Source organism: Anser anser, assembly GCF_964211835.1.
Source record: "Anser anser genome assembly, chromosome: 13".
Classification (NCBI taxonomy): domain Eukaryota; kingdom Metazoa; phylum Chordata; class Aves; order Anseriformes; family Anatidae; genus Anser; species Anser anser.
Genome location: NC_139734.1, coordinates 8,129,040 through 8,142,619, shown reverse-complemented (window position 1 = coordinate 8,142,619; position 13,580 = coordinate 8,129,040). Strand labels below are relative to the sequence as shown.

Here is a 13,580-nt window from a genome sequence, read left to right as displayed (position 1 = left end):
CATCCTCTGCTTGAGGAGACACAGTGGGGACACAAACAGAGGATCCAAATGAAATCCTTTTCTTGGAGCGGCTCTAGCAAAGCGAGGAAAAAGGTGACCTAAGGTAGGATTTCTTTTGTTTATTTATTTATTTATTTATTTTTCATGTATGAACATGTTTCTCAGCTGATACCAGGGGGACCAAAAAGGACCTTCAGCTCAACCTAAAACACTATAGTCCACAAAGGATGGAAACCAATGACAGCTGTGGTGTGACCACAAGGTCAGTTAAGAGCCTGTGCAAGGGAAATCAGCTCAGACTAGGTCACAGGTCCTTTTAAATATATATAAAAAATCAGAATATATATATAGAAAAACAAAACATATATATTTATAAATAAAAAATCAGAAGAGGAGAGGGTGCCAACAGCAATAATGGTCAAGGCCCAGGAAAGGGCAACTGCAAAAAGGTAGACCAGTGGGGGATATGTAATCATACAGAAAATGTAGGTTTAATTAGCAACGTATATGGATAAATTGTGGGAAACGTAGAAAAAGTAGGTTTAATTAGAAATGTGGGTAAGGCTCATGAAAATCCAGGAAGGGAGTTCTGAAGACAAGAGACATGTGGGGGATACATAAATAACAAGAGGAGATAAGAGCAAGGACTGCCACGAGGCCCAGGAAACAGGAAAGTAACGAAGTGTGACCAAAACCCGGCACGGGAACAGGAGGCTGCGGTAAGGTAAGAGCCTGAGAAATACAAGGATCAAAGGACTGTAAAGGGGGGCTGGAGGGTTTTGTGGAAGAAAAACCTCTGGAAGGAAAGTGTGTAAAAGGAGCCTAGCCGGGTTGCAATAGAGACTCTTACTTGACCACAGTAAGCGTCCGTGCACTCGGTCACCACACATGGTGCCCAACGCGGGGCACAACAAGTGAGGCTGTAGCAGTCCATTCTGGTGGCAATGCCCAACCCAACCATAGTTGGAGGAAAAGGAAAGGATCTCGAGCACCCATCACCGATCTGCAGGACAGGAGGTGAGCGGTCGGGAACCACGGGAAGCTCACTTACAAAAGAGCAGCAATCTAACCTAGATGCATTACAAAGGATCCTTAAGACTCAAAATTGTCCAGTATCCACTTTGGCATTCGTTACGTTTCTGGACTGGCCTAGGAGGAATGTACCAGATTTTCCAGTGACTGGTTCTTTTGATGGCACCCCCCTGCGTGGTGACAAAGCTGCCCGTGCCGTTCTGCAGGAAGGCAGATGGATGCTTCCCGGTGAGTATTAAATATTCATTGTTACATTATGAGGATCTGCAGCAACCGGAGAAGGAGACACCTGAAGTGGGCAGTGAGTCACCGAGGTGGACGTGGCCTCTAAGCTGTGGGTGGCCTCCTGGGTGTCCGGCTGCTGCTGCTTCTCCCGCTTATTCCTGTAAACTGAAAATGAAGGAGAGGGCATCGGCTCCTGCGTTTCCAAGGCCGCCCTGAGCTTCACCGGGACATGTGAAAATGCGACTGCAGGGAAGAATGGGTTTTGGAGGCTTTCCCGTGGCCAAACCCCTCTCTTTCCAAAACCAGATCTCTGTTCTGGATGGAGAGCCAGAGGGCAGCACAGAGATGGACACCCACCTTGCCTGCAAGCCCCTGCATCTCTAATGTACCAGCCATTGGTAGGTTAGTGCAATATTTCTTGTATTTCAGATTCCCAAATGTTCTGCACACCCTGGGAAAGCAGGGGGTCCCCTTCCAGCCTCCTCCTCAACACCTCATGGAGCCTTCTCCGCACCCGTTCCTGGAGGTGATGCTGAAGGCTGTGCACGCGTTTCTGGGGAGCCGGCGAGCCACACCGTGGGTTCACTACTGCTCAGGTTAGTGGCCAGCTGGGCACCAGCCCACGTCTCCTGAGTGAGGAGGAGAGCAAAAGAGCATCCTCCACATTCGGGAGGAGAAACTCGTTTTCCACAAACACCTCCTTGAGCATCCCTGGGTGAAGCAGAGGCACTTTGCCTCTTCTCTCAAGACCTGATGCCGGGGGTGGGAGCTGAGAGCGGGGTCTCAGTGACGGAGCAGCTACTTGGTGTGGCTGGAAGGAAACCAGTGGGCTACTTACAACACGGGAAGAGGAGCAGCAGTATGGGGAGGACTGCCACAGCAGGAATGATGAAGCCGATGGTCAGATCGACAGCCTCTGAGCAGCCCCGCTCTGCCAAGGAGACAGTGAGAACTTGTCAGTGGTTGCTCTCCTGCCCCCCTTGAACATCTACAGAACATGAAGGTCATTCAGAGGCTTCCCCTGGGGCGGGGAGGAGCATCCTGGTGTTTCACGCTGTGGAGCTCCAGGGGCAAACCTTGCTCTGCTGTGACCTCCTGGCTAAGCACGAGGCTTGCCACGACTGCATCAACTAGAGCCACCCTTCCTGCAGGACCAGCCTGCAAAGCCACCTAAGGACTTTCTCTGCCCTGCGTGAGGCCAGTCCCGCCCTGAACACCCCACCCCTCCCCAGAAGGAAGGCGAGCAAGGGCACACGCGGTGCCGACCCGGCCACCCATTACCGTGGAGCTGATGGAAGCTGCGGAGCAGGAGGCTGGTGAACAGCAGGTTGACTACCAGCGTCGTGGCTGTAATGCACGGGATGACACGGTGCCCTGGGAGAGGGGAGAAGTTCTGGTGGATGGGAGAGAAATGGGAGAGGAGGGCAGGCTGGCACGTGGAGGAGGGGGGCCTCAGTGGTGAGCAAGGCTCGGGCCATGCGCACGGACTCGCACCACGGCAGGGCCTGGTCCCTCCTGGAGTGACAACCTGCGGAGTTTGCTCCCAGGCTCTCATCAGGCCTTTTGCGCCAGAGGTTTAGGCCACCGACAGCAACTCACAGCCTTTGGACCTGAAGTGTGTGAGCACTGCTGGTCTGCACGGCGCCATCGCCACCGCTGTCAGTGCCGTGGCCACGATCACAGCCACGAGGAAAAGCCCGAGCAGGATGAAGGCAGCGGAATGACCTGTGGGGAGCAGAATTAAACAAGGAGGTGAGATGGAAAAGCTTCTCCTGGCCGAGGCAGACACTACAGAGCAGCGAACCCTGACATTGATTTCTCCAAACCAAACAGCACTACATCAGACAACGATGCTGCTGGAGAGACCTGGAGGTCTTTGGTGTCGTCAAAGATAAGACACCAGAGAAATGAAGAGCAACTCAGTTTAAATGAATCCTACCGTCTTCCTGCATCCAGATGACAGAGGCAGCAAACAGGAGGAGAGAAGAGGTGCACAGCAGCCCTAGGATGGTCATCATTAACCATTCCCATGCTTCCTTTCCTGGGCAAAAGGCAAATACATTTGAGTTAGGGCTCGGTACCTGACCAAGGGATCCAGGGTGCAACGTGCGAAAGGATGGTGAACACCAAGCACAGGTTTCCCTTGTAAAGAATCAAATTCCTGAGATGTAGAAACCTCAAAGACAAAACCTGGTGGACTTCAAAGGCTTTTGGTGGGCTTCCAAAGGGCTTAAAGACTTGAAGAGGAACCATGAGATGCCAGCCAGTTTTGGACTTGCTCTGAGCTGGCCAAGACACCAGTTTCATCTAGTTTGACACGTTAATACAATTCTGCCCACCCAACACACACTGGATTTCTTCTGGAAACTGCATTTTGAGGGGAAGAGCCCAGATGGCACAAGCTCTTGCCACAAGCATCAGGCTTGTAGAGCTCCTCAGCAGAGATTACCCCAAAGGCAAGACCCAATGCATGTCTCCAGTGCTAGCAGTGGGAGACGAATCCATGTGGGAGAACCTTCCTACCTGCTGTCGGGTTTTACCTCTGTTCTCCAGATGGCTTCTGTTGCTCTGGGGATTGTTCTTGGTGGGTAGAAGAGCACATTAGAAGGCTACCAAGGCCGTGTGGGAGGACTTGCTGTTGGCTAGGTCTTATGGTCTCCTTTCTGCTAACCATCATCTTGCTACAGAAGCACCCACATTAACCCGTAAGCCTGGGTGTGGGTGCACAGCAGTTTGCACCATCCTGACCCAAACACCAGTGTGCTTGGTTGCCAAACCCAACGCCACGTGGCCCTTGGTCAGCGCTCAGCACCTCCACGCAGGAAGCTCTTTGTGTCCTGCCCTTTTTATTTCTCCCCAGGAAACATCTCCTATGCCTCATACCATGATACCTTTGGGTGGCCCAATTTCTCACAAGGCCATTTGGGATTAGTGCTGCTAGGAAATTTTATCTTCTGTTCAAGCCACAGAAGTGTAAGAAGAAATGCATGAACTCCATGAACACCGAGCAAGGTTCCTCCAACTACCGTGGTGAGTTAGGAAGGAAGGGGCTTGCCTCGCTCTCTGCCCTCCCCACGGCATGGAGAGAGGAGCTCAGGCGTGGGCACTCACCGAGTTTGTGCTTCCCCAGCTGACAGAGCCGGATAACGAAGAGGACGACAGAGATGGCAGCGAGCACCAGCGCAGCAGCGGTCATCATCTGTGCAGCACGGGCAGGAGGTGTAAGACCTGCATGGAGGACAACCCCACAACATGGAGCGGCTATCCCAGGAGACTGCAACAAGCTCAAAACCCTAAAGGATTACTGGTTTTCCTTGCATGGCAGATCCCACGAGAGGCAGCTGAAACCTGTGAGGGTCTCAGAGACAAAGTGCTGGTGCCCAGACCTGCTAGAGATGGAGAAGACAGAGCGGGCTTGAGCTGGCACCTAAATGCACAAAGGCTGCAGGTCCAAGTGAGGTGACAGCCAACGAACAATACATCTGCCAGCTACAGGACCACAGCAGAGCTGCTGGGGGTCTCATCCAGGTACCTGTGGGCTCAGGGCTGGTGTGACAAGGTGGCAAAGCACCGGACCCACCCCGGCAGGGCAATGCTAACCTGTCACGGTCAGGTTGAGGGCTGCCTCCTTCCAGCTTACGGAGTTGTTGATTATGCAGGAGTAGGAGCCGCAATCCGACTTCTCTGCCTTCCTTATCTGCAGCATGGTGGTCTTCCAAGTGAGCCGACAGCACTTTTCGGGAGGAAGGGGATGTCCGTCCTTCTTCCAGGAGACATCAGCCACCGTTCCTTGTGGCAGCATGCAGGTCAGGTTGATGAGTGAACCGGCCAGGTTTGAGCTGCTCAGGAGCTTGGGCTGGGGCAAGGGCTCTGGAAAGCAGAGAGCGACATGGCAGCACTGCCTGGGATTGCCTCTCCTCCCACCTTAGAGCCTGCCCCGGATGAGATGCAAGAACGGCAAGCCCCATGAGGGGTGAGCAGCACCTCCCCTTCTCATTCGCACCTCAGCTCAATGCCTCGGTTGAGTCTGGAAGGGGAGAAAGTGCAGGAGCAAGGCAACATCCACCAAGCTCAAAGCCGATGTCCCAGCCGCTGCCGTTAAGCCACGGTACCTCCCCAGGGGTGGGCAGCGCCAGCCCCTGGAGCTCAGGCATGGCACCCTGGGGCCATGGACACCGACCAGAAAGAGCTGCACGTTGGGATTATGCTGGGAAGTGATGATGGGGACTTTATGGACACTTCCAAGAGGAGAAAGGTTCTCCCACAAGCAGTGGGGTGGGGGGAGGTCAAAGGAGTCCTGATGTTCAGCCAAAGAGCAGCAAGGTGCAGTCAACACGCTGGAGGGAAGGGGGTCATGGCCATCCAGAAGGAACTGGGCAGGGCTGAGAGCTGGGCCTGTGCAACCTCATCAGGTTCAACAAGGCCAAGTGCAAGGTCCAGCATCTGGGCCGGAGCAATCCCAAGCACAAACACAGGCTGGGTGGGGAATGGATGGAGAGCAGCCCTGAGGAGAAGGACCTGGGGGTGTTGGTGGATGAGAAGCTCGACATGAGCCAACAACGTGCGCTTGCAGCCTAGAAAGCCAACCGTGTGCTGGGCTGCACCGACTGCAGCGTTGCCAGCAGGGTGAGGGAGGGGATTGTCCCCCTCTGCTCTGCTCTCGTCAGACCCCACCTGGAGCCCTGCGCTCAGCTCTGGGGCCCCAGCACAAGGACGTGGACGTATTAGAAGAGTCCAGAGGAGGGCCACAATAGAGACAATCAAGGGGCTGGAGCACCTCTGCTATGGAGACAGGCTGAGGGAGTTGGGGGTGTTCAGCCTGGAGAAGAGAAGGCTCTGGGGGGACCTTTTAACAGCCTTCCAGTACCTAAAGCGGGCTACAGGACAGCTGGGGAGGGACTCTTTGTCAGGGAGTGGAGTGACAGGACAAGGGGTGAGGGCTTTAAACTAAAAAGAGTAGGTTTAGATTAGATATAAGGAAAAAAATCTTTACTATGAGGGTGGTGAGGCACTGACACAGGCGGCCAAGACAAGCTGTGGGTGCCCCATCCCTGGAGGTGCCCAAGGCCAGGTTGGATGGCACTTTGGGCATCCTGGGCTGGTGGGAGGGGTCCCTGCCCATGGCAGGGGGTTGGAACCAGGTGGGCTGTAAGGTCCCTTCCAACCCAAACCATTCTGTGATTCTGTGGTTCATCGGATCTAAAGTAGGACTCCACTGTTGCCTGCATTTAAACTGCTCAAACCCCAGATGGACCAGAGCACAGAGGAGAGGGCCCGCAGTGCTGCTGAGCTCCAGGAAAGGGCACTGCAAACCAGGGCGAGCTCTCGTTTCTGTTTGTCCTTCAGGGAAGTGCAGAGGCAGGGGAAGGCAATGCCGGTGTGAAGGGAGAGACTGCAAAGCCTGAGTGAGAAATCCTGTCTCTGGAGGGCATTTTCTGACATTCGCCTCCTGTGAGCAGCTGCTCGTGGTGAAGCAAGCAGATACATGTTAGGGCAGAAGGTGCCCCCCATCTCCATCGCTCCAGGATGGAGGCACTGAGCAGCCTGGATTCCCGACCCAGAGCTCAACCCACAGCCACATTAATTCTCAGAATACACTATAACATTTCCCAGCAATTATTCTGGGGTCTCCAGTCCATGTCGTTCAAGGCAGTAATGAAACCAGAAAGTTTTCCTCTAGTCCACTTAGGGGGAGGCATACCTGTGGACCCGTCTGTCCTACTGATGGCAAATCCTACTGATGGTCAGAGAAAAACATCCTTTCAACCTATTTTGACTTACTGATCACTCTAAGAGAGGTCTTTCTTGCTTTGTCCTGCATCAAGTCAACTGTTGCTTTATAGATGCCACTGTCCATCTCTCGCAGCTTCTGCAGGACAAAGGAGCCATTGTTTTGGTAGAAAACCACTCTGTCTTTGTAAGCTGGGTAAATGGTTATTAACTGTGAGTCCGCATAGTACTGCAGGATGAATTGGGGGGTGCTGTCTCTTATGTATTCCCACTCGGTGAAGTTCACATTCTTGATAGCCGGTGCATGCATCATGACAGAGGATCCTTCCTCTGCCAGTATTAGTGTCATTTCTGCTGCAAGACAGGACCCCTTCAAAAGCAGCAGCAGGTCTGGAAACAGGAGAGAAGCCAGAGCAGGGTGGGTTAGTTCAAAGCAAAAGCCAAAGGACAAATTAATCTCCTCTTATGCTCTTCTTGGAAAGGCCCCAACTGACTTCTTGAAACCCACTGTGCACATGTCTGATATCATAACATCATGGGCATGTTATAAAAATGCTTCTTAGCTGGTTCAAATATTTCCTTGCTTTTTGGAATGAAAACAACAGGAATCAGGGCTCCTTGGGGGCTTCTGCATGTCAGGAGCTGCTCAGTGGGACCATGTTCAGCGTTCACCCCTGGACCTCACCCAGTTCCCTCAGCACCTGAACCTGGTGGTACCCAGGCACGGTGATGCTGCAGCACTGGGAGGCACCTGCCAGGATGCTCACGCCTCGACCAGCCCTTCTGCAGCACAGAGGTGCAAGAGAGCGTGGAATGCTGCAGGTGCCCGCTCTCCACCTCTCCCAGGTCTGCTGGAGCAGCAGGGCTGCGCGGTGGTACCCAGCCCAAGGACAGGTCCCCTCTCACACTCACAGCCTGCGAAGGACATGGCAAAGACCCGCAGGTGCTTTCAAACCGGCACGAGGGTTGAGCTCCTTCTGCAGCAACGCGCTCTCAGGAGGGTCGCTCTAGCAGTGATGGACCAGCCTGTGAACGACACCGTGAAAAGCACCATCAGCACTTCCCACGCACTGCCAGCCGAAGGCAGCAGAGGCAGCAGTGCTGGTGCTTTCTGCAGCCCTTCCTGCACCGCAGCTTTGCAGTGCTACAGCTCTGCCTCGTCCCTTCAACACCCATTTATAGAGCCGCTGCCCATGACGGCCATGCCCCTGCCTGTACAGAAACACTTCGTCTCCTCTGGTTGAGCTCACTCCCTCACTCCCCACAAGAGAAGATTTAGCTCTTCAGCACTTGTGTGGCTGCAGGCTCTGCATCTGCCATATCCGTCATCGTGGTGACTTGGAAAACCCCAATCACATGCCCTTTCCCTCCCCTTTGTGCAACCGATCACAAGAACAAACTGTCTGCGCCTAGCACATTTTTCAATGGGGTGGAACACTGCTCGAAGCTGGCTTGCAGAGCTCAGATGCAATCATTGGCTGGATGACAGGGACCGAATTTACTGCTGGGTTTTGCAAAGGCCTGGAGCAAAGATGACGGGGGAGGAGCTGATATTTTTGGCAAAGGTATTTCACCGTCCTGTAATTAGAGTCTCAGCTGGGACCAGAAGAGGTCAAGATGGTCTGTTTTAGTGACAAGGTCTGTTTTAGAGACATGGTCTGTTTTAGAGACAGCCTGAGGCTGGTCGGAAAGGAGCTTCTCATGCAGAGACGAGAACCTGTGCTGGAGGATGGGCCCACTCCAGAGAGACATTACCTCCTGGCAGCATCCAGCTGGCTTCCATGGACCCCTGCAAACATCAGAGCAGCATCTGAAGGAAAAGAAGGCAAAAGCCATTTCAACCATGGAGCTGCTTCTGGATCACTCCAAGCAGATGCCCAACCCAGCATCCTCACCCCAAGAGCAGCCAAAACCCAAGGGAAGAGGAAACAGGCCAGCCATATTGTGTTCACCCCTGTGATGGAGCTGATGGCCTGGCTTCTGCCCTCCTAAAAGGATTTTGAGAAATGCGGTTTCAGAGATGCAGGACTTCCCCTCATTATATTTCATTAAATTTCTCCCTGCCAGGTCTCACTGGATGGCAGCACAGCCTTTCGGCATGTCAGCCACTCCTCCCAGTTTTGTGTCTCTTTCTCCTCTTCATCTTCTGTCACCAGGGCATCCACCTCATTCATCAGTGGGCCTACATTGCCTCTAGTGTTAGTTTTATCCACAACGTACTTGCAGAAGCCCTTTCTGTTGTCCTTGACCCCTCTCGCAATGTTTAATTCTAGGGAGGCCTGAGCTTTCCTAGTTGCCTCCCTACATCCTCTGACAACAGCCTTATATTCCTCCCAAGTGGCCAGCCCCTCCTTCCATGATCTGTAGACTCTCCTCTTCCACTTCAGTTTGCCCAGCAGTTCCCCGTTTAACCATGCAGGTCTCCTGGCTCTCTTTCCTGGCTTCCTACCTGTTGGGATACTCTGATCCTGAGCTCAGAAGAAGCAGTCCTTGAACACTAACTCTGTTCCTGCCACATGAGATCCTGAACTCTACCATGAGAGGCAGTTGCAAACACAGAGATTCCTTATGGGGGCCAGGGCTACACTACCAGCAGCCACCCCAGAAACAGGAACACTATTTGTGCCAGAGGAGCAACACCAGCCCGGGGTCTTCCTATGCTGGCTGGGGAGCCAGCACAGCCGTTAGGAAATGGAGGCCTCGTCACCTTCCCAATCCTGATCTGGTGGCCTGTAACAGACACCCACAACACCATCCCCCACGCCAGCCTGCCCCTTAATTCTCACCCACAGGCTCTCAACTCTCTCCTCATCCGCCCCTGGGCAGAACTCAACACAATGTAGTTGCTCTCTCACGTGAAGAGCAACTCCGCCACCTCGCCGTGCTGGCCTGCCTTTCCTGAGCAGGACATACCCGTCCATGGCCGCAGCCCAGCCTTGTGAGCTGTCCCACCATGTCTCTGTAATTGCCACCAGGTCATAATCTCCCGACCGAACACGGATTTCTAACTCCTCCTGCTTATTCCTCATGCTGGTGCCATGATCAGCCACTTTTTGGCTGTTTTTCTCTGGTATCCTCCAAAGTTTGGGCAAGAAACAGTTGTGGGTTTTGACAGGAAAATGGGAAAGATATTTTGTTTTATGGCGTATGCAACTATTTTAAGGATGTAAGAACAATGGCTGTGTAGGAAGCTGGCACCATTCATAGATGGAGAATTTCCTTTTTCCAGGCACATCCCAACCAGCATGGAAATGCCCGATTTTCCTGCTGGGGGCTGGAGTCCCTCCCAGCTCTCCCTGTGCCCATGGAGACGCACTGAGGATCCCCAGGTGATGGAGAGTAAGGAAAATTTGGAAGAAGGGCGTGCAATGCAGCTCTTGTGCACTTTGCTGCTGTTCTTCTGAAAGATGAATCCCTCCTCCAGCAGATAAAATCTCCTTCCTCAGAAACCTGGGGAAATGGGGAAGAGCCCTTGGAAGGAAATGCCTACATAAGTCAGGCACTTGGTCAAGCGTAACGGCAATCACATAGGCCGTTGTATCTCAGTGAGACACATGAACTCACCTCCCACACATATTTGTGGCATGAGAGGCAATTGCAAACACAGAGACTTTCGATGAGGGCAGATATTTCAAGAAGTTTAGCTAGAACACAGAAAAGGGGGGCCAGGCTCATGAAGATAGATAGACTTAGGACTATAACTAGCATCTCTTCTGTGTCTTGTCTTTCATTTCTACAAAACACTCATGGGGAAAAAATGAAGCAGAAGCACACTAGCCTGCTGGTGTTTCACAGAGTTCTTTGTAAGCCATCTGCTTCCAGCTCATCAGCCCCGGGAGATGCATCAGCAGCGCTTATCCAGCCTTTTGCAGGGATGAGCTGCATGTCAGCTGTTGAAAAGAGCCCCTTACGGGGGTCAGGGCTACACTACCAGCAGCCACCCCCACAAATAGCAATGCTATTTGTGCCAGAGGAGCCACACCAGCCCAGGCTCTTTCTATGCTGGTTGGGGAGCCAGCAGAGCCCTTAGGAAAAGGAAACGCTTTCCCCCAGCTTAGGCGGCTCGCACGCAGCTTCAGACCTCAAAAACAAAAAAATTCCTGTGTGGACTGACAAAAGCAGGATTGTCTGCAGCCAGCTTCGCCCAGCATTGCTCGTGGGCCCCTCACTGCTGTGAGCCCTTGTGTTATTGCTTTGTAGCAGCTGTGCAGGGCAAGCACAGGGGATGGGCAGGGAGCAGAGGGGGTTGGTCATTATCAGCCCTCGCCAAGGGCCTCAAACAGGGAAGAAAAAGGCCTCATAATGGGAAGAAATAGCAGGAATGTGCAAATTCAGCTCCCACACTCAGGACCACAGGTATTTTCCCACAGCACATGGTACAAGCTGGTGCTTTCAGGTGTGCTTATCAGGATGGGGCAGATACACAGCAGGCAAATATTTCTTCTTGTTGACAGCTCATATATAAAGACCTCACTGCAAAATGAATTATCTGGAATGATCTATTGGACTCTCCTGACATCAAAAAAGATGCAAATCATCCCACAGCTTCAGATTAAACATCCGGTTAGCAAATACGAATCCCTGTTGTGAGAGAGGTGTAGCTCAGCTCTCCCTGTCTCACAGAGCAAAAAGGACTACCAAAACTGGTGAAAAGCAGAAAAAATGCTACTCACCGGTAATTAAGCAGAAGGAAAAATCTTGCTTTGTCTTCTAAAAATAGCAGGACAGCTGTAGAGGAGCATGGCTCTTCGCAGCTAACGCAAACTGGCAAGCAAATTATTTTTAGTCCTACAGTTTGTGCTCAAAACAAAAGCGAGAGTGAGCAAAAAGGAAAAAATATTTCAGGAAAGTTTAAGGCAAAATTTCAGCCCTAAGCCCAATGATGAACATATCTGGGGTGAGGAGGCTTCTCACATCCCCACCCATGGTGGTGGAGGCAAGGGGGAACCCAGCAATGGTGGTCTGGAGGATTAACTTTTACATTAACCTCCGAGTTAAGTGTAAAGCCTTGCAAGATGCTGGAGCCATGGAAAAACACAGGAATGGGCTGAGTGGGGACAGACGGGATGTTTATGAGCTCTGAACTCCACACAGTGCTTACTGCCTATGAGTGTTTATTTGATATTTATGGGGCTGGATAGGAGGGGAAGCTGAGCTGGGGGAGCAGATCCCAGTACCCTGTGGGGGAGAGCAGCTGCAGCCCTAGGGGAAAGCAGGGGGGCCCCTCTGTCCCCATGGCTCCATCCCCCTGGCTTTATCCCAGTCCCCATCGCTCTGTCCCTGTCCCCATCCCCGTAACTGTTCCTCTGTCCCCATCGCTCTGTCCCCATCTTCCTGCCCCCAACCCCACCAGCCCGACCCCTTTTCGCATTCCTGGCCCTGTACTCACCTCGCCCTGTTGTTCTTCTCCTAAAGCAGCAGCAGTGCACTCCTGGAGGACTGTGCCTTCCCTGCAGCCTTGCTCCAGCCTCCCAGCAAAAAAAAAATTAACCCGTTCTGTGGAGCCCCAGCACAGCTGTCCTAGCACCAGCTCTGATTCAGCACGCTGCTCTCTTCCTCCCCGTCCTCGGAAGTGCAGGGAGAAAAAAAATAGAGAAATAACGATTTCTCTGCTGACCAAGTCACTTTTTCCTCCTGCTCCAGCATGGAGTTCCTCCAACACAATGCGTCCTGCTGGAACTGACCCTACGTGGGCTTCCCATGGGATGCAGCTCCCCAGGAGCTGCTCCAAACACGGGTCTGTAGCACAGGGTCCACCCGTCAGGAGCAAACTGCTCCAACATGGGTACCCCATGGGCAGCAGCTCCCCCAGATCCCCTGCACCTGCGTGGGCTCCTCTCCACGGGCTGCAGCGTGGAGATCTGCTCCATGTGGGACCCATGGGTGCAGGGGGACAGCCTGCTCCCCCAGGGGCCTCTCCACAGGCCACAGGGGAACTGCAGCTGCGTGCCTGGGGCACCTCCTGCCCTCCTGCTGCACTCACCTTGGGGGCTGCAGGGCTGTTTCTATGTTCCTCCTTCCTCTCCCCAGCTGCTGTTTTCAGCAGTTGTTCACAGCAGTTGCTTCTTCACAGCAACTTCACACTTTTTTTTTTTTTCTTTTCTGAAGTCTGCTCTCTCCGAGGCACAATCAGCATCACTTGGTTGGCAGCCCCCCTGCTACCAAAACCTTGCCACATAAAGCCAATACACCAGTGTTGTCCAAAGCCAGCTCCATGGTGGCAGGAGGTCCTGAGAGCTGCCGTGTACAGGTTTCGGCTCAGCCCCGGCTCTCCCCACGCTCCCCCTCTTGCTAAGCACTGGGAAGCAGCAGCTTCTCTGCCACGCACCGAGATGCTCGCTCTGACCGATGTGCCCACCCCCGTGGGGACCTGGACCTTTGGCTTCCTGCCCCACGAGAGAAGTTCTGGCTCTGGGAAATATCTCCAGCCCAACCCGTTCCAAGGGACCTCACTCAGTACACTCTGCCTGTCCTCATGGCGCTGGGCAAGCTGCACTTACGACACCATCTCTCCTAGCATCCTCACAGACAAGCTGACCAAGCAGGGGCTGGTAAGTGGGCAGTGGGGTGGGCTGAAAACCGGCTGAGCAGCT

At 53.2% G+C, this 13,580-nt stretch overlaps 1 protein-coding gene across 4 annotated transcripts; it reads right to left on the bottom strand.

The window, feature by feature from the left end:
- Positions 1-109: 109 nt before the first annotated feature.
- LOC310880741 (uncharacterized protein) lies at positions 110-13,102 on the bottom strand. Of its 4 annotated transcripts, XM_083796956.1 has the most exons (13): positions 12,971-13,102; positions 12,377-12,552; positions 11,661-11,787; positions 8,743-8,797; positions 7,900-8,013; positions 7,039-7,377; positions 4,858-5,127; positions 4,369-4,485; positions 3,197-3,298; positions 2,857-2,982; positions 2,539-2,631; positions 2,096-2,188; positions 110-1,422 (listed from the first exon to the last, which is right to left on the bottom strand). In XM_083796956.1, the coding sequence occupies exons 5-13, from the start codon at positions 7,913-7,915 to the stop codon at positions 1,268-1,270; spliced, it is 1,311 nt and encodes a 436-aa protein (XP_083653082.1). In that variant the 5' UTR covers positions 7,916-8,013; positions 8,743-8,797; positions 11,661-11,787; positions 12,377-12,552; positions 12,971-13,102; the 3' UTR covers positions 110-1,267. The 4 variants fall into 4 exon arrangements, with proteins under 4 accessions (XP_083653082.1, XP_083653083.1, XP_083653084.1 ...); XM_083796957.1 differs by having other exon boundaries at positions 11,661-11,775; positions 12,377-12,986; XM_083796958.1 differs by having other exon boundaries at positions 11,661-11,751; positions 12,377-12,986.
- Between the last annotated feature and the right edge of the window lie 478 nt (positions 13,103-13,580).